The following is a 25,694-nucleotide window of genomic DNA, read 5'->3' as shown; positions in this document are numbered from 1 at the left end:
CTCCTATTGTTTTTTGGTTTCTCGGCGTTACTTGAGGCAGAGTCGCCTGGCCTTTCTTTCCATTTTGTTCTCCCTAAAGAACATCGGGCATTGATCCTTTATCCCTTCCTCCTTCTCATCCATTCATCATCTCGAGCAAAGGAAACTCTATCTTGTTCAGCAAGATGGCAGCGCTCGTCGTTTCGAACGCTATCCTACCTCGGCAAGTACCGCCGCTCTCTACATCTATTTGGACAAGTACGCAATCAGACGGAAATCTCATTACAATCACGTCAATTGTTACAATAGCTACCGATACATCCCCCAGCAGCTCCCCTTCTTCTACCGGGGGATCCAATAATACGACAACTCCGCCTCATTCTACTATTCCGCCTGCAACTACAGTCTCTTTAACGTCGCCCGAAACTGCCACAACATCAGAATCGGCGGCTTCGACAAAATCTCCTAATGGGCCACCCTCAGGGATCTCGGCAGGCTCCGTCGCCGGCGCCGCCATCGGTTGTCTTGTCGCAGGGCTCGCCATTGGCGCTCTCGTTGCCTTCTTCCTCCTCCGCTGGAGGTTGCGGAAGAACGGGGGCCGCTTCTGGCGGCGCTACGAGGCCACTGAACCGAAGGCTTTCGGATCTCTCCACTCGGGAAACCATGGCAACGACGATGTCCAGCTGAGCCAGTTCCTCCTCGACGCGGTCCCGGACAAGGAGATTGCGAGCGAGCTCCAGTCTCTCGGCGAGCTCATCCACCAACACGTTGAGAACCACTACCACTTGAGGCCGGTGCAGGCTAGCCCGCAGTCGCTCGCCCCGAGTCTCTCGAGCCTAGGACTGGGAGCCCTTTCCGAGCTGGGCACCGAGCAAATCGCCGCACTCTCGATCGACCCGAAGACGCGGCAGATTGCGCTCCAGCACGTCATCTCTCTCGTGGTGGTCGCCAGCATTGACTTCAACTCGCGGAGCCGTTTCTCGATGCTGCCGACACCCGTGGCCGGCTTCCTGCAGTCGGTTCCGCCGGTCGAGCCCGCTGGCGGCGACAAAAATGGTAAATTGATACAACAGAGCCCCCCCGCGATCACCCTTTCTCTCGGCTCACCTATCTCAGCAACTTCACTCGCACTTTCGAAATGGCGCACCTTGTCGGCATTCCTCCTTCAGCCCAGTCGAAGTCAGCGGACTCCCCTCTCTCCAGTCGAGTCGGAGGTGTCTCCCAAGGCGCACAATCTCGCCACCGCCCTCAACAAATTCGTCCACCACTTCGTCCCGATGGACCAGGGGAGCCGCTGTCAGCAGCTGGAACACCTGCAGGCCGTCATTCTGGAATTCGCGAAGCTCGGCTACGAGATCCTGTCCCAGCCCGGTGACTGGCACTTCACATATGGGGCGGACGATGCAGATGCGGCGGGTGTCCAGCCCGTCGTGGTGTGCCCGGGTGTGGACAAGCTCAGCAGAAAGGATGGGAGGCTCTACAACCCTGCTCGTCAGGTGGTTGCCCCCCTCGTGGCACAGTTGCCGTATCGAAGCCGATGAAGCGGGCGGTGTCTGCAACTCGGGATCTCGAGAGAAATATCAGGGCCCGAGACCGCCGAGACTTCGTTCGTCTCCGTAACTGTTTCCTAGTCATAGCTTCTATCATAGTGATCCGTATCTTAATGGAACCAGTATCTGTCTCGGTGGTGGTTCTGAGCACAGCCATGGCGATTGATTGCGAGCTGAACATGTTCAGCCTGATTTTCTTAATAAAACTCAGGTAAGAGTGTGGCGGCCATCGCAAATAGAGATTCGCTTGATATGAGAAGATACATGATGGAGGAATCCAATAGATGGGTGGCCTCTCTATGCACCTCGGTTCCTGGTAGTCCCGGCTAGCCATTCGCGGTGCTTCGCGTATACCAATATTTTCTGTTTTTGGAGTTGATCACCACGTCCTTGACCACGATACGTTACACAGCATGAACAGCCCGAGCGAGGCTTCAAGGCAAACGCTGAAAGATACAGTAGCCGCTCAGCCGTTTCGGTCCCCGGGCCAGGACTGCCATAGGCCGTCGTCGTTTCTGATCCGGCGACACCACTGCGTGAAGCGAACGCCTCTATTCTCGGAAGGCTTGTTTGTTCTGACCTCGCTCACCGGTTCCTCCCCCCTCCTCAAATGGGTGTCTCCAGTGTTGGGCGTGTCGACTCACATTTCAGCTCCATGCCAAGCCCTGGTACTGAGCCAAGACAGCCTGCTTCCCGGAGCCTGATCGCGGCTGGTGAACCGTTTATAGCTCTGGGGTTGCCGGCGGAGGACTGCGGTGATGGCTTACACCTCTCGCGCAGGACGTTTCTCCGACTTGGGTGGACAATGACGAGAGGGGGGCCGGTGGCAATTCCATGCAACCATCGATCCGCTCAAGGACTGAGAACTTCGCAATCGAGCCGGTCAGGCTAAAGTAAAGATAGCCCGAGTGTCGTTCGCCCAGCCTGCCAGGCTATCCTCCCCCTTCACCCCATCAGACTTTCCCGTCACAGCATGGCATTACTTCTGTGCTGCTGATTCCCCAAGACTTACAGGAAGTACTTGTTTGGGGCTGATCGGGTTCTGCATTGTGTCAAAACCCCAGTCCCTAGAGCCAACGCCTCTCTTTCCTCGCAGCAAACCATCACAGCCACTTCCCGTCCTCCTTCCCGAAAGGCTCCGGCTCCTCTCGCACGCTTCATCGGCCGCGTGGAGAACTTGTTATCCAAGACAAAACCCCCGGCTGTTGCTGAGTGCTTCACAGTCTTCGTACCCCGTGGTAGAGCGACATGCACCGCGTCTGCTCCCCTTGCTCTTCATCCTCGGACGCTTCTCCGTACGCACACGGCCGTCAGGGATGGACCCCGTCACGGCCTCGCTTCACGCAGCCTACCAGCTCCTCCGCTTCAGCGTCGACGTCGACCATGCCCCATCCCAGGTCCGCCAAAGCCTCGAGCTCGTCCAGACATGCTACCGCGACCTGCAGCACCTCATCGAGATCCGGAACGAGTGTCTCCCGTTCCTGCGGCAGACGCCCATAGTACTCAACCGCGTCAACGACATCATCGAGACGGCCGGCCAGGGCCTCGTCGAGGTCTGCAGCATCGTCGAGAAGCGCCGCCCCGACACCAACAAGGGCAAGATGCCGTTGAGGGACAGGATGGCATGGCTGCTGTTCGATTCCGTGGAGTTCAGGGGCCACGAGCCCACCATCAGCCGCCACCATGCATCTGTGTTGGCCGAGATGACATTTCTGAGGCACGCGGCCCTCCTCGCGCCTCAAATACAGCAGCAGAAGCAGCAGCAGCAGCGGAAGCCGGATGAAGCCGGAGAGATCAAGGGAGGGTCGGAGATCTTCCACAATGTCGCTCTCTTGGGCGGCCTCATGAGTCAGATGGCATTCACAGGTCCGCCAGATCACTTCTGTTTTCTACTCATTCATTGTTGGTGGCACTATTGACTCTCCTCTGCAGCGAACCCCTCGCATCAACCTTCCTCCCCCCTATTCGAGGAAGCCATCTCGACCTCACAACTCTCGAATGATGCCAAGTCGCCAGAAACCTACCAGTCTTACAACCCCCCTTGCCAAATCAACCCGAGGAGCTCGAACATCACCGTCGGGTTCCCAGCGGTGCCTCACGAGTCCTTCTGCGAGCTTGAAGCGCCCTTCGATCCATCTCTTCGATCGTCAACTCCACCTCTAACTCCCTCCAGTCCACCGCCCCCTTTTCAGATCTTGTATGTCAACCAAGCACGGAGCCAGCCCGGCATCACGACGGTCCAACCATCCTCGGACCTTGGGTCTCTATCCCTCTTGAACGGGAACCAGATGCAATACTCGTTGCCCGAGCCTGCTCCGTGGCCACACACGCCCGGCCTCCTAGCGTCAAAGAGGCTTTCCGATGATGGATTCACTCGCCAGATCATCCCATCATCCCCCTCGATCCTGTCGTTATGCAGTAACAACGATACGTCGAGTCTGCTCTCCGTCTCCGAGCAACCGAGCGAGCCGGGTATACCGCCCCAGACCACGTTCAAGCAGCGGTTTTCTGGGCACTTCCGCCAGATGAAAAGGGCAAGCCCGAGGTTTCTGGCCCCTGACGACGAAGGACCATCAGCCGGCTCGATACGATCCAGGCGTCTTCCGAGCGAGCTGTTCTCCGCACCGGAGCCCTTCCGTTCCAACACCGACTCGTCGCCGGCGGACTCGTCCGGGAGGTGGTTCTCGCCGGACTCGGTGCACGCGTGGCCGGCCAGCCCAAGCCCGAATCTGTCGACCGCGACTCTCGACAGCGAGGCGCCCACGCTGACGAGCCCGTCTCCGACGATGACCACGCTCCACTCGATACCGGCGCTCTCTCTCGGCAGAGACACCGGCGGAGACGTGTTCCACTTCGACGACGACTTTGATAGGATCAAGTCCGGGTACTACCGCCCGGCGCACGCCTACCCCGAGCCGACGGCGCCGGCGCCACGAGCAGATTCGAATGCGAAACTACAAACTGCATTGAAGCCCGCGGACCGCCCCGCTCTGCCCGGATTGCTGCCCCCACGGTCGCTGGCTGATTCCGCGCTCGTGTTCGGCTCCGCCTTCTGGGGCCCCGACGCCGGCCAGGGGTTGCTGCCCGATCCGGATCCCGCTCCAGAGGCAGCCCGGACGGGGTTTTTGGGAGACCGCCAGGGGCGAGACACTATACATGGTATTGGATCGGTGCCGGGCTATTCGGGGGTGAAGCGCTCGAGACACGCGAGGTCATATGCCGACCAAGCATGATGTCCAAGGAGGCCGTCGTTTTTCAACCACGACCCCTGAATGCCTTGAATTTGCTTCAGTTACCGACTGAACAACAGGATGGTTGGAACTCCTGCCATGGGGCGGCGAAATCGAGCGACTCGGGATTTTCATCCGTCAACCTAGCAGATTTGAAGTTGGAGTCTTTGGGGCAGCGACATCTGCCACTTGACCAACAAGCCTTGGGATCGGAACATGTGGAATTAACACCTTTGAGGTGGAGTTGACGGGTTAGATGGCTTGACAGACAGCTTGATGGATCGGAACTTGAGAAATTTGAGCTTGGCGGATCGGGACCTAGGGAATCGGAGCCTGAGGGATCGGAGCCTGAGGAATCGGAGATTTGGTCAAGTCTGTCGAGCCATCGGTAACCATGGAGGCCAGATCCTCATCATCAGATCATTAGAGTAATCATCCGGTTCTTCCTCCGCCAGATCAATCTCAGAGACCGCCGATGCCAAAAATACTACACCTGAAAATAGGCCAGAATAGCCAACCTGGTCAAGGATCGTTGTGTATGGAGCTTCGCAATGCTTTTGAGGGAGAGATTTACCAACGGCCATCCCCTTGATCAATTGGATCATCGCTTCGGTGACCTCACGAAGATCTGGCAGATTCTCCCACAACTTTGAGGCATCTCCTTCCTCCAAGGCCACGATCTTCAGTTATTCTCCATCGTCAACCGGACCCAAGGATTCAATACATCGTGTATGAAACCATCCGAGCCTTTGAAACCCGTACAAATGGTTCAAGATTGGAAATCATGTGGTCAGGGGCTCATTCAAGGGGCGGGCGGCGAAATCAAGAGTCAAAGTCCGGCTCTTGTCTTTGGTCTTTGGCAAATCATATATCCAATCTACATGGTGGATCATAAACAAAACAAATAGGACATCTTCATACATCAGTCGTGAGCAGCTACATGTGCTTGCTCTTCGTCTCCCTTGAAAAAGGAGGCATGCATGCTTTTCCATCAACGGATGGATACTCCAAATAAGTCGCCACAGATGAGTCTAGCACTCCTCACTCCTTCTTGATGAGGCTGTCGAAGAGGGGCTTGAGGCTCTTGGCGCTCTTCTTGGGGTATCTCTTCTGGTCGTTCTCATAGTCGACAAAGGTGACGCCGAAGCGGGTCTCGTAGCCCTCGGCCCACTCGAAGTTGTCCATGAGGGACCAGGCCATGTAGCCCTTGACGTTGACGCCGTCCTTCTCGGAGGCGTCGGCCATGGCCTTGACGTAGTCGTCAAAGTACTTGACGCGGAAGTCGTCCTCGAGGATCTGCTCGAGGGGCATGTCGTTCTCGCCCTTGAGGGAGGTGCCGTTCTCGGTGACGTAGATGGTCGGGTAGTTGTAGCGCTTAGAGAGCCAGACGAGGAGGTTGCGGAAGCCCTGGGGGTTGGGGCGTAGCCAGAAGGACTGGGTCTCGGGGCCGATGTTGTCGCCGTTCTTGGACTCGAAGAGAGTCTCGAGGTTGCCGAGGAAGTCGTCCTCCTCGGGCGGGGTGGACTTGTGCTTGATGTAGTTGGCGGTGTAGTGGTTCATGCCGTAAAAGTCGTTGGAACCCTTGACCAAAGCGAGCTCCTCGGGGGTGAACTCGGGCAGGCGGTCGCCGAGCTGCTTGCGCATGGAGTCAGGGTACTTGCCGAAGTAGATGGGGTCGGCGAACCAGGAGATGGCGAACTCGATCTTGCGGTCCGAGGCCTCGACGTCCTCGGGGTCCTCGGGGTCCCAGGGATAGGTGGCGTCGCCGTTGAGGGTGATGCCGATCTGGCCGCCGTCGGTGGGCTTGAACTCGTCGCGGTAGACCTTGACGGCGCGGCCGTGGGCGACGAGGAGGTTGTGCCCGACGATCCAGGGCTCGCGGGCCGAGTCGCCGACGGGGGACTTGGTGCGGTCCGAGGTGTGGCCGGGGGCGAAGAAGCCGGAGCTGTAGCCGAGGATGGAGGAGCACCAGGGCTCGTTGAAGGTGATCCAGTTCTTGCACTTGGGGATGGCCTTGAAGACGACGCGTGCGTAGTGCTCGAAGTCGAGGGGGAACTCTTCGCGGTTCAGGAGGCCGCCGTAGCGCTTGTCGAGGCCATCGGGGAGGTCCCAGTGGAAGAGGGTGATGAAGGGGGTGATGCCGGCGTCGAGGAGGTCGTCGACGAACTTGACGTAGTGATCGATGCCGGCCTGGTTGATGGGGTCGTTACGGCCGCCTACTGGAATGATCCTGGACCAGGCAAGAGAGAAGCGGTAGGTGTTGGCGCCGACGGACTTGAGCAGAGCGATGTCCTCAGCGGTGCGGTTGTACGAGTCGCAGGCGACGGCGCCGGAGCTTCCATCGGCGATCTTGCCGGGAATGGCGCTGAAGGTGTCCCAGATGGAAGGGCCACGGCCGTCCTTCTCGGCGGCACCCTCAATCTGGTATCTGCGGCGGGAGGGAAACAGCGTCAGCAAGGGTTCGGCATGCCATGCTGTTGGGCTCGCTTATGAAGAGCGGAGGATGAAGGGGGGACGGGGGCGGGGGGGAGGAAGAAGTAGTGAGAGGAGGAAAACAGTGAGCTGGGATTTGCAGGCGGGGAAGACGGAGGGAAACCGGCGAAGGCTGATGGGAGGAGGGGAGGGATGCTTGTTAGTCGTCCGAATTGGGATGTCGGCGGAAGGCGGCGCGAATATGCATGGTGACTGGTGACGGGGTGACAACGACCAGGGATTCGGGAGGTGGCCCGAGAATGGATCCTTTTGATGGGAAAGGGTTTGGCACAGCCAAGTGAGGTACGTACGAAGCGGTGGCAAAGCCCCAAACGAAGTCGCTGGGAAGAGACATGATGGGTGATGTCGGTAGGAGGTTCTAAGAGCTATTGGTATTCGGCTTCTTCTGAAAGCAGCAGGGTTGCGGGTCTAGTAGTACTAACAGGGCGGAGAAAGCAACCACTCGGCAGCAGTGGGTGTAGATGTGGTCGTGGTTGAGCAGAGGAGAGCAAGGGTGATGCACAGAGACAGAGAGACAGAAGGGCAAGAGGCGGATTGAACAGACAGACGGGAAGTGAGGTGCTGCCACGATACTTATAAGAAGTGGGAAGGGCAAGAAGCAGCGCAATTTAAAATGCCATTCACCACATATTGCTGCTCTCTGTATGGGGATGGGGATGGATACCTACCTACCTGGACGACCTTAGCAACTTTAGGCAAAAGGAGGACCCCTACTTGTGACCACGGTACTTCGTACATTGTGTACAAAGTACAAGGATCCCGGCATCAAGAGATGGGACAAACACCAGCGCGAGACGAACGTCACGTCAACATGGGACGAGGATGTCGACACACGGGGGGACGGGATGATGTTTTCGCCCAGGACGTCCGTCCCCAGGCGAGCCTCTTCTGATTCTCCCATGTCGGACCGTTGTCACCGAAGAGCTAAGACTGGGCGTTCGCCCGAGGCACATGTATCGACAAGTACGTATGTACAGTACAGTCTGTATTCTATCTCTATCTCTCCTTAATGCCGCGACGGGGGGGTGGGGGCCTTTGGATTACTGAGCCGTGGATGACAACGGACGCTTCAATCTCGAGCAAGATAGGTATCATCAACCTGTTCGCTGCAACTGCACCATTTCCACGGTCAGTATACATGCGGCCATTCTTCGTCCAGGCCATTGGCACTGAAACAGGGGCCTGGCAGCACAATGTGCTACCTATCTACTGTGTCGGCCCTACGTACCTATCTATGTACCTACCTACCCTAGGTACCTTAGCTACGTAGCTCCCTCCAGGGGCACGCCCTTCCCCTTCCGTTACCCCGCCGTGGGGTCCTTCCCCCTCTCTCCCTATCCCCCGCCGCTTGCCAAAAAAACCACACGACGGCCCGTCATTCCGAAAAGACCACATCGTCCTCCTGCCTATAGCCCTTCGCCAGAGCCGATTCGAAACACGAGCAAAGATGAAAACCACGATCCCTCACATGACGGTTCCCTCGATCGTCTGATTGGGCCACGAGGAGTCGTCAACCTGCATTCGGAACGAGAGAGCCAACATGAATTGCGCTAGGAGCTGTGCAGACCTTGACACCTTGACACCTCGACATCCCCGCGGATGGCGGTGGCGGCGGCAGCAGCAGCATGCATTCCAACTCCACGGCAGCCCGCCAAATCCTCGGGTGACGCCTCACCCTCCATTGACCGAATGGTGGACGGACTGCTTCACCAGCACCGGCTGATGGCTGCAGATCCATCTGCTCTCTGCACATAATTCACAATCTTGTTGCACTACGCACCTGCTCGCTTAAGGCGAACAAGAAGAAGATGGGAGCGTACACGGGTAATTCTCCCGAGCCCCCTTCCTAGCCTTCCAGGAGCCAGGTACCAACTGATAATCAGTCTTCTTGATACACCATCTCCAAGGCTCCAACCCCCAAATACCAAATGCACCCCCCCGGGTCCCGCCTTTTGCCCCCCTTTCCTGTCGGCTTCGGTGAGTGGGTGCCGAACGGGAGAGCCTCCCCATCCAGAAGAACGTTCCCTGACTCCCGGCCCGTCTAGTGCTGGCCCCAGCACTTGGGGACGTTTTCCAACCACGCCTCATAATCCCAGCATCTCCGCAACGCCTAGGCGCCGTCCAACCCCGGCCGCGACTTCATGGCGAGCCTCTTTTATGAACGACACGCCGACTGCCAACTGGACACCTAACATCAATCATTGGCTTCGCCCCGGAATATCCGTACTCTGAATCCAAGTCTTTGACGCCGCGATCATGCACCCCCTCGAGTCGGAATACTACATCGAGCCTGGCCGGCTGGCTGCGAACGGGTGCACTTCCAACTCTCCTCAATCCCGCCCCTCCAAAGCCGCCCAGATCCATTTTAAATCGCTTTTTGTTGGCTTGGACTTCCAACAAGCGAGCATCACATGAAGGAACCACCGATCGACCGCGCGTTATGCCCTGCGCGCCCAAGGTTACAGACGTATCGTATGCCCCAGGGATGCCTTCGTTGCGCCGTCACATTTTGGTTCCTCGTCTTCGGTCGACGAAGCCGCCTCAGCCGGATGGCGGGTCCGTCTTATGAAACCAACGAGCCTTCGGGCCCAGGCACCGGGGAGCTTACACATGAAGCAGTGAGACCATACTCAAACAATCAACATGCGGTTAATCGTCGGTATTTTTCCTTTCTTTTCTTCTTCTTCTTTGCTCTCTTATACATTTTATCATTGAGGCATCTGGGCAAGCCGCCTGCCTCCCTCTGCCCGTGTAGGTTGCTGTGCTCATTCTAGACACTTACAAGAGCAAAATTTCTTTCTGCCCGTCCGTTCCGGGTTTCTCTCCCACCCACTTCGTTTCTGCCATGCTCGTCCGGCCCAATACACCCTTTTCCTCGTCAAGACCACGGCCGCCAGACCAATCCAGTACCCATCCTTCCGTCTTACCGCACTTATGCAACATCTTGCCCACGCCTTTCTATTTAGTACACATCGCTCTCGGTTCGAAGCAAAGACGCGCCGCCCAGGTACTCTCTACCTGGAGCTCACCGAGGTGTGCGGAAGCCGGGACGAAGGTGAATCGGCCCAGCCCAGCCCAGTAACCCTCGGCCTCCTCACCACCTATCCTGCTGCTGCTGCAACGCACGATATGGGCGGGGTTCTCAATGCATGGCTTCGACAGCGGCATCCGCATCATCTCGGTCTCCCATCTTGCGTTTCGTGGCATTGTTGGTCACCATGTCGACGTCCCCAGCCGCCGCGGGGGCTACGTCGTGGATATCGTCCGAGTCGGTCCACTCCACAATCTCCCACTCGACCCTGATCGCCCCGTCCCTGCTGTGGTCGACTACTTGGCTGTGACGCAGACTGCCCAAACGGGTCCCCTCGATCATACTCTCGAACCACGGGACGCCGTGGGTTTCTCGTCCAACTACCGTCGTTGTTGTCGGGATCGCGGGCTGCTCCTCCGCCTCCTCGAACTCGGGTATGAGCCCCAAGTCTTCCAGGTCTCTCAGGTCCTCGCCCCGGAGGCTGGCCAATGTGAGGTGGATGTAGTCCGCCTCTGCCTGGGGCCGTTCTGTCCAGTAGGACAGGGGCGTGCCGCAGAAGCCACAAAAGTGCCGCTTCGACGGGTGCTTGGACGAGGATTCGAAGACTCGGCGGATCGTTGAGTGCTTCTCGTCCGGGAAGAGGGCGTGGGTTGAGCTGTGATACCACGAAAGCGGCACGCGGATCATGGCGGCTAGTGGGGTTGCGAGAGGAACTCCTGTGCATCAGAATCATAACCGTTAGCCCCAGAGCTCCCGCCCGCCCATGAAGCGCAAAGGTTTGTCAATCGCATGGCAGGAAAAAAGAACATCCCCCTCTTCCTTTCCTTTCCTTTCTTCTTCGTTGTTGTTGAGAAAAACGCTCCTCGCCAGAGAGACTGGCGACATGGTGCAACTTACTATGCATAGAGTCTGTGTGGAAGAGCACCTGCGCTCTCTCGGTGGTTCCTTGGGGGACGTCGATGATGTAACTGTTACGCCCGCACTGGCAGCCGCCGCGCAGGGCGCGTTGCAGTCTACTCTCACTCATGTCGGCTGTTGGCTGTTGAATGAATTCTTCACAGAGTCGGGAGGAAAGAGAGAGAATGAGAGGAAAAGCTTCGAACTGGGTTTCTGATTCAACACTAGAGGGAGTGTTGAATGTGACTGGTTTTGGTCTTTCGCTGTTGACCTTGACTCTCCCAAATGCAAAGAGGCAGGTTGCCAAGCGGGACAGGCCGGGTCAGTCGAAGCTTCCAGGTGAGCCTGGCAATTCCATGTCCCACACACCAAGTCGCCAACCCAAACCACTCACGCTCGGGCCAGTGGGCGACCTTTTCCACATCTACATCGTACCTACCTTGACCGTGTGTTTGTTGTCTGCAGGTCTCGTCGGATCTCCCGCCTTGCTTTCATAGCGCATTGCCCCCCCGCCTCCCCGCCGCTGGGAGGGGCTTCTGCGTGGGGTTCTTCCGTCATGTAACCCGGCTTTTTTCTTGCTTCCCCCCCTCTTTGCGGTAGGCTTCTTTGTTGTGCTTGGGGATGCAGCCTATGGCAATCCGACTAGCTACTAGGTACGCAAAGCTAACTAACATGTCGGGGGAAGAGGGGGATCGAGTTTCCAAGGCAGTCGCCGTCAGCCCACATTCGCCGGAAACATAGCCCCTGTCCAGCCCATCCAACATCGCCATCTTCTCTCCATCCAGCTCGAACCACCACACGTCGACGTTGTCCCGGATCCTCGCCGCCCCGCCACTCTTGGGCAACGGCACGAAGCCCTTCTGCAGAGACCAGCGTATCAGCACCTGCGCCGCTGTCACGATCGCCGTCCCTCCCCTCCCCTTCGACTTCTGCCTCCGGCTCCGTCTCCCGTCTTCGCGTCGCCTGGTTTGCAGCCGGTGGTCGGTGGTGGTGGTGGTGGTAGTGGTGCCCCGCCCCGCCCGTCTACCTAACGCCGGACCCGTTCGACGACGGCCCCAGCACCGGATCTACCATCCGCCCCCGCGCGCCAGCGGACTGTACACCTGCACGACGATGCTGTGTGCGCGGCAGTAGTCGACGAGCCGTCGCTGCTGACACCACGGATGGAGCTGCGTCCATCTGTCAATGAACTGGGTTAAGAAATCATTTTACAAATCCCTGGGGGAGCTCTCACCTCAATCTGGTTCACGCAGGGCAGCCAGACCCCCGCGTACGCCCTCATCTCCTCCAGCGCCTCGATCCCGAAGTTGCTCACCCCGATCGCCTTAACCTTCCCCTCGGTCCGCAGCCTCTCTTGCGCTGCCTAGAGCTCCCTGAGCTTCTCGACGGGCCTGCGGACGAGTTACAAATCGACATAGTACCCGTCCCTGCCCCTGTCCCCGTCATCGCCGGCGACCCGTCTCACGCTGCGCAGCGCGCTGCGGTACGTCTGCTCCGCGCCGCCGTCCGTGCGACCCATCTTGGTCGTCCAGAGTATGTCCTCTCGCTTTACGGGCGCCTTCTCATTGAATTGTGACTGCTGCTGCTGCAGGGACTTCTTGGTGGCCCAGCCCACCTCCGCCTCATTGCCGTAGAGCTGCGCCGTGTCGATGGGTCGGTATCCGGCCTCCAGGGCCGCCACGCATGCTCGGAAGCAGTCTTCCCCCCGTAGTTGGTACACGCCGAGGCCGATACGAGGCACGAAGGCCCACTGTGCCTGGTAAGCTGACGCTTTTTTTCCACGGTGCTTGGTTTTCTTCTTGAAAGAGACGTGATGATGGGCAATAGGTAGTTGGTTGGGCGGTTGCATCTCAAAGAGAAAGTTGGCTTGACTCACCCTTCATCTGGCCGGCTTACTTTACCTCGGCACCACTTGCGCAGGTGAAAGATACCCAGCATGTAGTTTATGCAAAAACGTTCAAGAGATGAGAGCGAGAGGGAGAGAGAGAGAGAGAGAGCGAAAGTGATAGGAGAAAGAATGGTCTGGTATTGCAAGAAAAGAACCCCTGTCTGTTCCCCAATCCTCTCAAGGTCCCTTCCCAAGTATTAACCTCTTTTGGTTCGCCTCCACGATAATGATGCCTGTCGGCCAGCATGCGAGTCGATGATCGTAGTGTTACACATTCCGTCCGGCCCAGAAAAAAAAACGCCCCTCAGCCTCCTCGTGCCATTCACATGCCCCAAACAAGACAAAGCCGCTGATTAACCCGTCTTCTTCTTCTTCTTGGGCCTCTCCTCTTCCTCTTCTTCGTCGTCATCCGCCCCGGCGTCGTCATCAGCATTGTCGACGTCACTCTCCTGGCTGCCGGAACCCGAGCTCTCGTGATCACTGTCGAATTCTTCGGCGACGTCACTCTCGCTCTCAGCACGGAAGTCCTCGTCGACACTCTCCTCGTCTTCGTCGGCCGAACCGCGGTCGGCCTTGGCGGCGCCGACAACCTCCTCCTCTGAGTCGTCCATAGCCTGCTCACGAAGGGCAGCGGCGATCAGGTTCGACTCTTCATCGATCTCGTTCTTGACGCGCAAGCCCTTCAGCCTGAAAAACTCCTCAAGCCCCTTGAGATCCTCGCGGTTGATGTTGCTGAACTGTGACGAGCCCGCACCGTTCTTCATCTGCACGGTGATGTCAAAGGTCGAGAGCGCAGATACGGCGCCACCGACGCGAGAGAATGTGATGGATGCCGTCTGCTCGTAGGCAATGTACGTCGCAGGTTTCGGCACGAACATGAAGGCCTTCTCCAGGCAGTACAGGAAACCTTCGCTGGCCTTGATGGAACACTTGATGCCGAACTGGTTGCGATGGCTAGTCGAGGTTAACACGGGGATCGTCAGATAGAGGTGGAAGGGGGGGGGGGGGGGGGGGGACCTACGTCTGAAAGTCCTTGGCCGGTGTCGTAATCTTCTTGTTGGCAAGTCCTCTGAAGATGTAGGTGATGACCTGGTGAAGGGGCTGCTCGTAGTGAGGCTGCAGCCTGTCCTTGTACCGCTCGTCTATTTGCTCCTCGGTAAGGTTCAGATCAATCGTGACCTCCTCCTCCTTCTTAAACTGCATCACGATAAAGGGGTATCTCGTCTGACCCTGGCGCAGAGGAGGGTCCAGACCGACACACAACAAGACATGAGTCTCATCCGGCTTAGGGAGAACCATGAACTTCTTGATGGCGTCGTACTGGATCTTGTAATCGTATGTCTTACCCCGGAGGCGAAAAGACGCGTCGTACATGTCGATATCGAAACGTCCTCTGTAGACTCGTCAGCAGGGCCTACCGAAATAAACGACCCGTGTGCAACGTACCTGGGTGTAAGGTGCAGGATGTCCAAGAAGGTAGCGATGGTATCGCCCGCAGTCTCGCCAATCTCGGCCTTCTCCATCAGCGTGTCGTAGAACAACGTGACGGCGTTCTTCTCCTCCTCGGCGCCGGCGTCGCTGCCGGCATCGTCGCCATCGGCTTCCTTCTTGGCGGTTCCGGGAATGTAGAAGCGCATCTCAACGAGCTGGTCCTTGCCGGCTCCCGCCTTCTTGCCCTTGCCTCGCGCACCGCCCAGGTGGCCGTTTGTGCCAGTGTCATTCTGATCCGTCGGGGCGGAGAATTCCACCGCGACTTCGTTGCGACCAGCCAAATTGGTATTTGAGATCTCGGAGTAGGGGATTTCGAAGGCGGGTCGGTTCTGGACGTTGAAAGAAAGCTCGGCCTTCCCGAAGTCGGCCTTGCCCCAGTTCCATCCTCTCAGGGCGTGCTCTCTGTTCTCGAGAGCAGTGCTGTACCAGTTCTTGAAGATCTTGGCAAGACGCTCGTAGTCCTGTGCGCCGGGTAGCCGCCAATTAGCTCGACTCCTCTTGATTATTCGGGTAATTCAAGGGGGCTTCGTTACCTCTTGCTGAAATCCATCGAGCTGGATGATGCGCGAGTCTCGGTTGAGGATCTTGATCTCGTAGCCTTTGGCAGCTCGGCTCCACTGCGCCGAGGCGATGTTGCTGTGGTCGAGGGTGAAGGTGTCACCGCCGCCGGCAGGCTTCCATCCAAGGCCACTCTCGGCGAACCTGCACTTGCCACTCTCCTTGGACAGGTCCAGGTAGATGCTGTCGAAACTCTCGCTGGAAGAAGGCATAACGTTAGCGATTGCGGCTTGAGGATGCCAGGAGTGTGAAGACGCGTGACAATGGCCAGAGACCGTTTATTTGAATGCGCAAATTTGCGTAGAAGGAAAGAGGAATCGCCCGACGGGTAGCCGCAGGGTGGGATCCGTGCAGAGAAGAAGGTCGGAATAGACACTCACATAGCTGCCATGGTTGCCACAAGAGATCTCGAAAAGATCGGAGGGGGGATGGTCGGGGTCAATGAGATTTACTGCAAATATAGTAACGAAGCGAGACCAAAAAGAAGGTGTGTGAGCGACGTCCGGCTCGGTTTAGCAATGGTCTGGACGAGAGGAAAGGATGGCGGTGATGGCGATTGCTTGGAGGGTTGTCGGTGATGAAATTTCGAGCATTGGATTCGCGCGGCGCTGCTCCCCTTGTCGCGCAAGGCTACAGGCGTGGCCGGTGGCACGGCGACGCGACTTTTCTTAAGTGGTCATGGACGTCTCTGGGCTTTTGTTCCATCCACCCTGTGGCGCATGTCTAGTCTTCGACCCGGAGAAGAGGCTTATGTAAGAGACCTTTCTGTATGCGGTCTAGTTCTGTCCACCCCAACTTGACTGGGAGCTTTGAAGCTGGACCGCAGTTGCCAAGTGTGGGGTAATTTCTACCGAGGACAACCGGCGGCTCGAGCTGGGACGGTGGCAGAGCACAGTATGTCTCAAGCTGGACCGACAATTGGGGTATGCCAGCAAGGCCAGCTAAGCCATGCCGGAAGAAGGACGTCTTCGTGTGGCTGGCAGGAGCAACATTGCCTTCAAATAGCAAGAATCGTTCAGCTTGTTCTCACCATCTACTCCCCTCGCCTACCGTGTTTGTAGCCAAGAGCAGCAGCATCGTTGTCGTCTCATATCCATCGTATTCTGGATTTGTTGTTGTGTCTTGTTATTGTCGTTTTCCGGGAAGAAGTGTGCCGAGCAGCTGTGACCATGTCCAGCCCTCCATCTCGTCTCAAGAACATACTCGGGCACCTCCTCTCGTCGTCAACGCCGAAGAAGGATGAGCCTCAGCCAACCCATAACGTTCACCAGCTCTCCCCGACATTCTTTCTCGAGCGTGCCGCGGCAATTGAGCCAGATGCTGAGGCCATCTTCCATATAACGGCGAACGGCCGGACTTTGCGACGGTCCTACATCGAGTTTGCCGATAGAGCGCGCGGCCTTGCCTACTATCTGAAGAAGCATGGCTTCAAGAGGGTCGGGATTCTGGCTCCCAACACCCCCGCCTTCCTCGAGTCCATCTTTGGCATTGCTGCCGCTGGCGGGGTCAACGTAGGCGTCAACTACAGACTGAAGCCGGATGACATCACCTACATATTCGACTTTGCCGAGGTTGATTCCATCATCGTCGACCATGAGTTTATCTCCTTGCTCGACGATTTCAGGGCGAAGCACCCCAATGTGCCTTTCATCGTCGACACAGACACTGACGCCACTGAAGGCCAACTGAGCGGCCCCTTTGACGACGCTGTCCTGGAGGGACTGCGCTATGATAGTCTGCATGGCAAGGGGTGGGCAGGGCTTCACTCTCAGTGCGACAATGAGGACGACATGCTCGCGATTCCCTTCACCTCGGGAACTACAAGCCGGCCCAAAGGTGTCGTGTACACCCACCGTGGAGCCTACTTGGCTGGTACGTGCCCCACGCATAACCACTGTCCTTATGCCTGTCCGCTGTTGGCATCTACTAATGATTGATGTTCTTACAGCCGTCGGAAACGTCATTGAGTCTGGGTTGAACTATCACACCGGGCGTTGTAAATATGTGAGTGAAGGCCAGCACATCGGCTTCCTGCGACCTCGGCGCTGACTACCGGCTTCTATGGTGTAGCTATGGACTTTGCCCATGTAAGTGATGACCTGCTTTCCGATCATGAAATCTCTTGCTAATTCGTCAAAGGTTCCACGCCGTTGGTTGGACCTTGTAAGAAAGACACGATCATTTGTACCTCCCCCTAATCCCACACTAACTTCACGTTAGCCCATGGGCTGTGACGGCAGTGCGTGGTACGCATGTTTGTCTGAGGAAGATCGACTACCCTCTCATCTGGAAACTCCTGAAGGAGGAAGGCGTCACTCACTTTAACGTAAGTCATACCGGCTGGGGGGTTTACAGAAGGAAAACATCTGACGCAACATACGTAGGCGGCCCCGACCGTAAACACTCTCTTATGCTCCGCGAAGGAAGCAGAGAAATTGCCCCACGAAGTGCGGGTGACGGTGGCTGCTAGCCCCCCGAGCGCACACCTATTTGAGCAAATGGTAAGAACACCTTACGAGGCCAGTCCGGTTTGTCGGGTTTCGTTCTGACGTGCACAGACAAACCTCAATCTCTTCCCCGTTCACGTGTATGGGTTGACGGAGACGTATGGACCCATCACCAAAGGCTACCATATGCCATCATGGGAGACTCTTCCAACCAGCGAGAAGTATGCCAAGATGGCTCGCCAGGGCCACGGGTTTGTGACGAGTCTTCCCATTCGCATCGTCAAGACGGATCAGCCGGAAGGTGTTCTCGTCGATGTTGCCAAGGACGGCAAGGAGATCGGTGAGATTGTGTTCCTCGGCAATATCTGCGCCAAAGGTTACTATAAGGACGCCGAGGCAACCAAGAAGCTGTTTGACGGAGGTGCGCTGCACTCGGGAGATCTGGCCGTCCATCACCCAGACGGTTCGGCCCAGATCCTCGACCGAGCGAAGGACATTATCATATCGGGTAAGCGGAGCGGACTCGTGCTTCGTCGTGAAGTCGATGCTGACGTGATTGTAGGGGGTGAGAACATTTCGTCGGTGGCGCTTGAGGGCATGCTCATCCAGCATCCCGACCTGATGGAAGCAGCCGTTGTGGCGGTGCCCGACTCCCACTGGGGCGAACGTCCTAAAGCCTATGTGACGATCAAAGAAGGCAAGAGTCTTGAAGGGGAGGATCTGATTGCGTGGGCAAGGAACCAGAGCAACATCTCTAAGTTCATGGTGCCTCGCGAGGTTGAGGTGGTTGACGAGCTCCCCAAGACCAGCACGGGCAAGCTGAAGAAAAATGTGCTCAGAGAGTGGGCAAGGGGGCACCGAGAGTGATGCAAGAGGTGAGAGGTGTCCCGGACGGACTGCCTGACGCTACTGCAGGACAACCGTGGATATTAGGTAGATAGGTGGGTAGTTAGTTAGTTCTCTGGTGAGTGATTTCGATTCAAGAGCAGGCAAAGATAGAGTGTGGTCCTGAAGCAAAATAGAGAAGAATCAGGATACGAGCCATTGTAAGATGCCAACTAGTTAACATTTGCACGGCAGCACCCCGGTTGACAGACGGTTTCGCCTCTGGCTTTTACGAACACAGCCCCGTTGTAACCGCCAGCATTTGACGTGTTTCTCTGATACCATCATTTTCTAGCTTTCGTTCTGTAGGAACTGCATGCAAGCGTACCAATATGAAAATAGTGTGGCAAATGGGTAGATGTGTACGTAGGTATTTAACGACACGTTGTTCGTACCTAGGTAGATAGGCAGGCAGGTACCAGCACTCAACGGACAGCGTGTCCAACAGGGACCGGAAGTCAGTATTCAGTGCTTGCCCCGTGCAAGCTTGTGTGTTGGGCAGGCAGGGGAGGGGAAGGAAGTTGGTGCAGTAAATGGAGAAAGAGCCACACGAGATTCACCTCGTGTTGAAGTAGGACCACCATCCAACAATCCTTCCCAGAGCACAGGAACTACTACCATGTTCGACCACCTTCAACACCAGCAGGTATGAGGTCACTGAAATACGCGATCAACTTCCTCTCAAGCCACATAAATGATGGGATCTTGGTCCAGAGGAGCACGTCACATGGCCATTCACGCATTGTAAGCAAGGATAAAGGCACCGGACAACAACGCACTTCTGTCGATGTATTCAACCTCGTCGACGGGTGTGCGTTACCAGCAGAATTGAACCCTGAGGCTAGAACCAGAGCCAGAAATACCCACCATTCCTTACACTGTTACGGGAAGACATCCGAGGTTCCGTGGGCTGACGGACAGAAACACGCCATGAAGGCATCCACCCCACTTGACAACTGATGGGGGTTTGAACCAAGCCCGACCCGAGCACCCCCAAAAACAGAGAATGAAACATACACTGCCATTGAGAATCTAAGTATCTCGATCAAATGCCGAAGGGCAGGGCGATATCTCGGTCCCTCATAGGCCGAACAATGGAGAACAATCCTGGACCTTGGTCCATCTCCAAAGAACAGGAAGGTCACTGCAGCAATCCAAGTTGAGTCCCGATGACTACCACCTCATGACGGTACCCTAACAGCCATGGAAGAAAGTCTTCTTATCTTCATAACTGAGATCATCACGCTCTTGGCTACCGACGTAGATCAATATCACAGCCCCCCTCCCCTCCTATCCCGACTCGAACCCGGGAAAGAAGACATACAACATAGCTATTTACGATTAATCGCCACGGGAGTTCGGGCTTTGCGTTCCTTCCCATCTCGATGCCGAATAGAAGGTGCATCCAGTAAATGGATCAACGTGGACAGGGGGGTAGAAGCAACTCCTAACACTCGTCAGTCCACTCGTACTTTGGCATGCTTTGTCAACCTAGTGGCCCCTGAAGAGCCTCCGAAATCCAAGACCACTTAAGTCATACCTCCAATAGCTCTATATTGACCGTGACATACTATCACTTGGTAACGCAACAGGAGCAGTTCGTTTCTCTCCCTCTCTCGGCCCACGACTTGAAGCAGCAGCTTCCCGAGCCTGGTGATACCAAGAGACCAATTCAAATAGAGAGATTAGTGTTCCCCTGACGAGAATGCACAAGACGCAGACACGAACAATACAACCGCATCATGCAGGCTAATGTGGATGTAGCTGCGTCCGCAGCAAGGAAATATTGGGTGCACGCCCAAGTTGCTGCTTAGGATTGGGCCGGAGAATCCACGTAGGCGCTACGCAATTCTTGGGAGCCCTTCGCGCCCCCTGCCGGCCCCTGTCCTTCATCAACCACGGATCCTGTCGAGAGGTATGAGACTGCGATTCCCGAAGCCAAGCTCATATGGGAATTACCCCATCGACCAGTTGGTCTTTTGCGTTTGACCTCTCCTTATAATTCTCACGTTGGCCCCCTCCCCTCCTCAGAGAGGGGAACCAGGCCTTAGGGCAGTACTTGCAAGACACGACGTCGGTGACGTTACTAATGTGAGAGCTGACAGAGTTTAAGCGAGAGAGAAGCCGTGACGGAAAGGCAGCGGGTTACTAGGCTTGCCCCTGCTGCTGAGTCGGATTGCATAGAAAGCAGTCGACTATGAGATAAGTCAAGATGAAAGGAGAGGGAAGGGGGAAAGAGGATAATAAAAATACAGGAAGAAGCGAGAGAGGCTGCCGCTGGCTGACGAGGGCACGAGTTTGGTACGAATAGTAGGGCGATGAAGAAATGGGGAAGAGGGAATAATTGTCACCCTGGACAAGCCAAGGCTAGTTTGCCATACAAACATGAAGGCGAGGAGACACTGACTGCCCCTGGACAAATAGATCGAGATCTCCCATAAGGCAACGACCAAATCGATGGCCGGTCATTTATAAACGGGATCATCACCAAGAGGGTAGTCGAAGCGAAGCACAACAACAGTAAGCAGTAGACACAACAACGTCGTCCGGACCTTATTCGGTGTGTACTGCATTCCCTGCACCGTAGCAAAGAACTTTCTGCTCTTCAGCGACAGCTCTGGAGTGGAGTGATTCTGGCCAGAGTCCAGGCCACGACCCCCCCGATTGCCGGCGTGTGTTGGGCTGGCCGCATTGCACTCACATTCCGCCGCCGTACGACACCGAAGCCCAACTCGGACATGACCACAAAGTCGGTTCACTTGAGAGGCTGTCGAAGTCGGCTGACTCCATTGGAAACCTAATTCCAGACATAGCGAGCCCCGTCCAGAAGGCATAGTCGGGCCACGGGGGCGGCATATGGGCGAACCCAACGCCACAAGTTGAGTCTTCCGACTACCCTCTATTCTCTACCAATTGCGCCCGAAGACGTCGTGGCGTCTAATCCGGAACACTGACCAGACGCTTGACTGAGTCCTCTCGACGACTGCCTGCGTCCACTGGGGCTACCCGCCCTCACGGCTTGCTTGGGAAATCTCCCAATCGTAGCTGGTTTGCTCGTCCTTGTCGGATCTTGGCCCTTCGTGGCTTGGAGGTCTTTCGCCGGGTCCCGGGATCGAAAGTAGATACGGGAATCAAGTCGAAGCTTCGGAAAAAATTAAGCAAGTCAAAATTGTATAAATCACCAGCGGCTTTACGTAGCTCTGAGGCCAGATGGTAGGATTCGGAAAGGGGATCTCCAACCAATACAAGACGCCTCGCCAACGCCGGCAAGACGATACGATGGCCCACACGCCGAACAACGAAAACAGCCAGATATTCTATGAGTATCATGGGTATGAACCAGAAGTAAGTAAAGCCATGTTGCGCGTCAGCCCGCAATATCGATCATTCCCTTCCCTCCTGGATCGTTAGCATTCAGCCACCCCCTTATGGCCATTTCTCGAACCAGAAGGCCGGTTCAACCCTTCCCGTCCCTTTTTGATTTTATCACGCTTTTTGCGTCGAGTGTGTCGCAGTAGGATGTTCCGAAGGAGAAATGAGACCTAGTGGTCAGGAGCGAGTACACATCATCGTCATGCCACGCCCGCACTTCCGATGATGAGCCGAGCCACAAGCGGAAACCCTTTGATGCTTCCATACGTTTGTTCGCAGTCATCGCCTTGAAAGACAATACGGGTATAGAAGTGGAACGGCGGACGGCGGACAGCGGGCAGGCAGAATGGGGTGATGGCGAGGCTTTGTTCTGAGGACCCGATGCAGCACCAGCTGGTGAGACAAGACTGGCGATGGGGAGAAAAATGAGTAGAGGCGGCCGTGATTCAAAAGAGAGCTTTCCGTGAGAGAGAGGGAGAGAGAGAGAGAGAGAGAGAGAGAGAGAGAGAGAGAGAGAGAGAGAGAGAGAGAGAAGAAAAACAATGTCTGACGATTACTTCTATCAGCAGATGATGGCCTCGACACCGATATCCGCGCACTTGGTTCCCGACGGGGCTTTCGACGCCGGCGACGGCTTGCACCACGCCACTCGGCCCGGGAATCAGACCACCCTGCTGAGTCCAGGCCACAATCGCCCCAGCTCGCTCAACGAATCGACCACTGCACCGCTGGTCCCTGGACTAGCGACGGCACAATTGCACCCAGTCGCAGGTCACCAGGTTACAGTTCTGCAGCATCAGCAACAGCCTCAACCTCTGCTCCATCCTTCAGCCCTGAGTCTGGGGTTGGGTCTGGATTTGGACTTGACACATGCAGACGGCGGCCAGGGTCACCACCACCGACACCAATTCGACCCAGTGGCTGCTTCTCTCGCTGGCCAGCAGCAACGACAGGCTCCGTCATTGTTGCTCCATCCGCAGCAGGGATACCAGCAACCCCCCGAAAATACATGGCTTCCGCCCGGATATGGGATCCCGGTGCACCATGACAGCCAACAGCAGCAGCAACAACAACGACAACACCATGCTGGCGAGACGCCCTGCTCCTCGTCATCCTCCACCTCCCGAAATGTCAGTATTCCTGCAGCAGGCGGCCTGGGCACCGGCAACGACAGCATCGGCGCCAGCGGTAACTTATACGATTTCGGCTTTGCTGCACCACCGAGTGAGCCGTCCTTCCTTGGCGGAGAATATGCCGACATCACGCCACTTTCCATAGAGGCAGCCGCAGCAGCAGCAGCAGCTCATCCGCAACTACCGCCAACTTCCACGTTTGGTTTTCCCTCCTCGCCATGGCGGCTTCGGCTACAGGACAGAAGCGCCGTCACCCTGACATCCAGCATTGCAGCCATCGCCGCAGCCGAACTTAACCACGACGTCCGAAAGCACAGCAAGAGCAGCATGAAGACGGACAGCGATTTCAAGAACCCCTCGTGGGACGACGAGGAAAACGAAGTACCCGATAGAAAGGTCGGCGGGGGTTCCGGGAAACGCAGGACATCATCGTCCGCGTCTCGCAGGCAGCAGAGGAATGGCAAGCGGCCTGCCGTCGCCGGCGCCGGCGCTCGCGACATTGACAACGACGACGACGGCGACGGCGACGATTGCGAGGGCGACGAACCCACCAGCCCCGCGGGCCGGACCAGCATCAGCGGCCGATCGATCAAGTCGGCATCCGTCGCCTCATCCGCCGGCTCGGGCAGCAAGACGGCGCCGGTGCCGCGATTGCGCAGCGCCTCCCGCACGTCCAAGAACCAATCGCAAAAGGCGACCGAGACGCCCGAGGAACGGCGGACGCGCGCGTCGCACAACCTGGTCGAGAAGCAATACCGCAACCGCCTCAACGCCCAGTTCGAGGGCCTCCTCAACGCCCTGCCGGAACAGGCACGTAGTCCGGGCGACGCCGGGGACGGCAGCGAATCGGACCCGCAGCAAGCAGACCAGGAACGGCGGGTCAGCAAGGCCGAGGTACTCGACATGGCGCGCCGGCACATCAAGAGCCTGGAGCGAGAGCGGGAGGTGCTGCACCGCGAACGCGGCGAGCTGCTGCGCAGTCTGGAGACGTTGGAGAGGGAGGCGGCGCTGAACCAAGGCGGCCGGTTGGATGAATTTCTCGACGTCCAAGGGACTGCTGCCGCCGACGAGGGAGGCGAGTCATCATGGAGGGGCAATGCCTGACAAAAGTCTTGATTGGCATCCCCCCCCTCTCGCCATCGGGAGTGTGTGAAGCTATATGCGCTGTACATACTTATGTCTGAGAAGGGGGGACGCGTGAGCCCAAAACTCGGAGGCAAGGGTGCCGGGGAGCGGGGGTGACAGGTCGTCGGAGCTTCGCCGATCGTCCGATGACACGCCGTTGGGGGGGAGGGGGGGGCATGCCAGGCCAGACCAGGCCAGTCGTATTGGCCCGACCGCTTCGTCTTGGCTCCCCGTCTCAGGTATACACAGTGTACACCAATTGCCGATATTGTTTTCTTCGTCGCTCTGTCTGTTTTGGTTTTGGTCTGGGTTGATTTGGTGGTATTTATTTATTTATTACTCCCTCACCTCCCCGCTAACAGAGTATTGGCGCGGAGGGGGGGTGTCGTTTCACCTTAGCATGCATGATTGGACGTCTATTAAGGCATCTATCTGACAAGGACGAGCGAAAAGAGACTGGCCCGTGGATGGTTCAGTGTCAACGGAGACCGAGTGACAGGGAAGAGGATATCGTGAAGAAGGGGGTGAGGGGGGGGGGGGGGGGATAATGTATGGAGTTAAGACTGGGTGACAAGGGACGGGAGGAGGGCCACATGCCTATTCGCACACAACGGGACTGTAAGTAGCGGCAGTTCGGGGTCGCGTTCTCTTGCAGATATATCCAAAAAGGGGTGTGTGTGTGTGTGTGTGTGTGTCAATGCAGCACAAACCCATCACGACTTGCAGACGGGATAGATGCCCGGGGCTGCTGACTGCAGCGGCATGCCATTCATTGCCGGCACATACTTTTCTTACATCGCCTTAAACCCCCCCCCCCCCCCCACCTTGTCATGCGGGAGGGTCATGTGGTCGACCATATAGGACCGCGTTGTATAACATGCCCGCGCCACTGAAAAAAAAAAAAAAAAACTCACTCCTACTCACTACATGCATGGCTTCCTTCCCATCATGAACTGCGTGTTGACGACCTCTTCATCTCACGCGGGAGACAAGAACACCACTGTTAGAGTTAGCCACATCCATCCAGCCTGGGGAATACACGCCGAGATGGAGGACAGACACGAACACAGACAAAGTGACAGCGTCTCCGTTTGGGGTGGGTGGGGGAAATAATAGTATTGAAAGTTCCGGAGCACGTTAAGAAAAGGTCATTTTCTTCCCCTTTCCTTTCATTTTCTTGCGTGCTTCCGAAACTGTGTTGAGCATGGGATAGATACTATAGTATGCCACATCTTTTCCCACAGCATCCCCTCCCCCCTTTCTCGATGCGTGTATGCACCATGAGAAGAAACAGAAGTGTAGAAAGAAAAAAGACCTTCTCCGTCCGTCATCATGCCTCCTTCGCAGTTGGCCCTGATCGATCTCGTTCCTCTTTTTTTCTCTTTCCCTTCCCGCCTACACGCCCTGAAGTCTTACATAACTGCTTTCTTTTTTCTTTTTTTTTCTCTCTTTTCTAACCTCCCCCTTTTTCGTTTCCTGCTATCTCTTCCTTCCCGTCTTCTGTCTCCCTTTGTCATGAATCCATCAAATCATACCCGGCGGAGGCTCCGTCCCTTCCGAAGGAGGTGCCTCTCCCTTGCCGTTGTGAAACTTTTTGTACAAAATAACAGTAATC

The 25,694-nt window shown here is 56.5% G+C and overlaps 8 protein-coding genes across 8 annotated transcripts; 4 read left to right on the top strand and 4 right to left on the bottom strand.

The window, feature by feature from the left end:
- Nucleotides 1-164: 164 nt before the first annotated feature.
- CDEST_00895 (uncharacterized protein) lies at nt 165-1,520 on the top strand (the record flags this gene model as incomplete). Its single annotated transcript, XM_062917054.1, has 1 exon — nt 165-1,520. One exon carries the CDS (start codon nt 165-167, stop codon nt 1,518-1,520), a length of 1,356 nt encoding a protein of 451 aa, XP_062773105.1.
- A 1,325-nt stretch (nt 1,521-2,845) lies between these two features.
- On the top strand, nt 2,846-4,818 carry CDEST_00894 (uncharacterized protein; the record flags this gene model as incomplete). The annotated part of the gene is made up of 2 exons (XM_062917053.1): nt 2,846-3,395; nt 3,462-4,818. 2 exons carry the CDS (start codon nt 2,846-2,848, stop codon nt 4,760-4,762), a joined length of 1,851 nt encoding a protein of 616 aa, XP_062773104.1. The 3' UTR covers nt 4,763-4,818.
- Nucleotide 4,819: 1 nt separating this feature from the next.
- Nucleotides 4,820-7,811, bottom strand: CDEST_00893 (Putative glycoside hydrolase family 1, glycoside hydrolase superfamily, glycosyl hydrolase family 1). The gene is made up of 3 exons (XM_062917052.1): nt 7,675-7,811; nt 7,543-7,610; nt 4,820-7,187 (listed from the first exon to the last, which is right to left on the bottom strand). Exons 2-3 carry the CDS (start codon nt 7,584-7,586, stop codon nt 5,801-5,803), a joined length of 1,431 nt encoding a protein of 476 aa, XP_062773103.1. The 5' UTR covers nt 7,587-7,610; nt 7,675-7,811; the 3' UTR covers nt 4,820-5,800.
- A 2,098-nt stretch (nt 7,812-9,909) lies between these two features.
- CDEST_00892 (Putative Mss4-like superfamily protein) lies at nt 9,910-11,456 on the bottom strand. Its single transcript, XM_062917051.1, has 2 exons — nt 11,181-11,456; nt 9,910-10,999 (listed from the first exon to the last, which is right to left on the bottom strand). The coding sequence occupies exons 1-2, from the start codon at nt 11,308-11,310 to the stop codon at nt 10,395-10,397; spliced, it is 735 nt and encodes a 244-aa protein (XP_062773102.1). The 5' UTR covers nt 11,311-11,456; the 3' UTR covers nt 9,910-10,394.
- Nucleotides 11,457-12,568: 1,112 nt separating this feature from the next.
- Nucleotides 12,569-13,081, bottom strand: CDEST_00891 (Putative aldo-keto reductase, NADP-dependent oxidoreductase domain-containing protein). Its single transcript, XM_062917050.1, has one exon. The coding sequence runs from the start codon at nt 13,027-13,029 to the stop codon at nt 12,583-12,585; it is 447 nt and encodes a 148-aa protein (XP_062773101.1). The 5' UTR covers nt 13,030-13,081; the 3' UTR covers nt 12,569-12,582.
- Nucleotide 13,082: 1 nt separating this feature from the next.
- On the bottom strand, nt 13,083-15,751 carry CDEST_00890 (Putative FACT complex subunit SSRP1/POB3, PH-like domain superfamily, SSRP1, dimerization). Its single transcript, XM_062917049.1, has 5 exons — nt 15,498-15,751; nt 15,093-15,315; nt 14,515-15,020; nt 14,090-14,461; nt 13,083-14,022 (listed from the first exon to the last, which is right to left on the bottom strand). Exons 1-5 carry the CDS (start codon nt 15,506-15,508, stop codon nt 13,422-13,424), a joined length of 1,713 nt encoding a protein of 570 aa, XP_062773100.1. The 5' UTR covers nt 15,509-15,751; the 3' UTR covers nt 13,083-13,421.
- A 37-nt stretch (nt 15,752-15,788) lies between these two features.
- CDEST_00889 (Putative AMP-dependent synthetase/ligase domain, AMP-binding, AMP-binding enzyme domain, ANL) lies at nt 15,789-18,621 on the top strand. Its single transcript, XM_062917048.1, has 7 exons — nt 15,789-16,989; nt 17,066-17,121; nt 17,188-17,204; nt 17,257-17,280; nt 17,338-17,443; nt 17,502-17,618; nt 17,676-18,621. Exons 1-7 carry the CDS (start codon nt 16,287-16,289, stop codon nt 18,429-18,431), a joined length of 1,779 nt encoding a protein of 592 aa, XP_062773099.1. The 5' UTR covers nt 15,789-16,286; the 3' UTR covers nt 18,432-18,621.
- A 3,741-nt stretch (nt 18,622-22,362) lies between these two features.
- CDEST_00888 (Putative myc-type, basic helix-loop-helix (bHLH) domain-containing protein) lies at nt 22,363-25,693 on the top strand. The gene has a single exon (XM_062917047.1). It carries the CDS (start codon nt 22,364-22,366, stop codon nt 24,056-24,058), a length of 1,695 nt encoding a protein of 564 aa, XP_062773098.1. The 5' UTR covers nt 22,363; the 3' UTR covers nt 24,059-25,693.
- Nucleotide 25,694: the final 1 nt, after the last annotated feature.

The sequence above is a fragment of the Colletotrichum destructivum genome, chromosome 1 (genome assembly GCF_034447905.1).
Source record: "Colletotrichum destructivum chromosome 1, complete sequence".
Classification (NCBI taxonomy): domain Eukaryota; kingdom Fungi; phylum Ascomycota; class Sordariomycetes; order Glomerellales; family Glomerellaceae; genus Colletotrichum; species Colletotrichum destructivum.
The sequence above is the reverse complement of the archived record's forward strand: the minus strand, read 5'-3'. Positions and strand labels throughout refer to the sequence as shown.

Excerpts from the sequence above, each read along its gene's own strand:
- CDEST_00893 (XM_062917052.1), bottom strand. The coding sequence starts at position 7,586 with ATGTCTCTTCCCAGCGACTTCGTTTGGGGCTTTGCCACCGCTTC. Across the intron at positions 7,188-7,542 it reads TGGGGCTTTGCCACCGCTTC|ATACCAGATTGAGGGTGCCG; the intron begins GTACGTACCTCA and ends CTCCCGCCGCAG.
- CDEST_00892 (XM_062917051.1), bottom strand. The coding sequence starts at position 11,310 with ATGAGTGAGAGTAGACTGCAACGCGCCCTGCGCGGCGGCTGCCAGTGC. Across the intron at positions 11,000-11,180 it reads CCACACAGACTCTATGCATA|GAGTTCCTCTCGCAACCCCA; the intron begins GTAAGTTGCACC and ends TCTGATGCACAG.
- CDEST_00891 (XM_062917050.1), bottom strand. The coding sequence starts at position 13,029 with ATGCAACCGCCCAACCAACTACCTATTGCCCATCATCACGTCTCTTTC.
- CDEST_00890 (XM_062917049.1), bottom strand. Across the intron at positions 15,021-15,092 it reads TCGATGGATTTCAGCAAGAG|GACTACGAGCGTCTTGCCAA; the intron begins GTAACGAAGCCC and ends CCCGGCGCACAG. Across the intron at positions 14,023-14,089 it reads CCGGCCAAGGACTTTCAGAC|CCATCGCAACCAGTTCGGCA; the intron begins GTAGGTCCCCCC and ends AACCTCGACTAG.
- CDEST_00889 (XM_062917048.1), top strand. The coding sequence starts at position 16,287 with ATGTCCAGCCCTCCATCTCGTCTCAAGAACATACTCGGGCACCTCCTC. Across the intron at positions 17,281-17,337 it reads CACGCCGTTGGTTGGACCTT|CCCATGGGCTGTGACGGCAG; the intron begins GTAAGAAAGACA and ends ACTTCACGTTAG. Across the intron at positions 17,444-17,501 it reads AAGGCGTCACTCACTTTAAC|GCGGCCCCGACCGTAAACAC; the intron begins GTAAGTCATACC and ends CAACATACGTAG.
- CDEST_00888 (XM_062917047.1), top strand. The coding sequence starts at position 22,364 with ATGTCTGACGATTACTTCTATCAGCAGATGATGGCCTCGACACCGATA.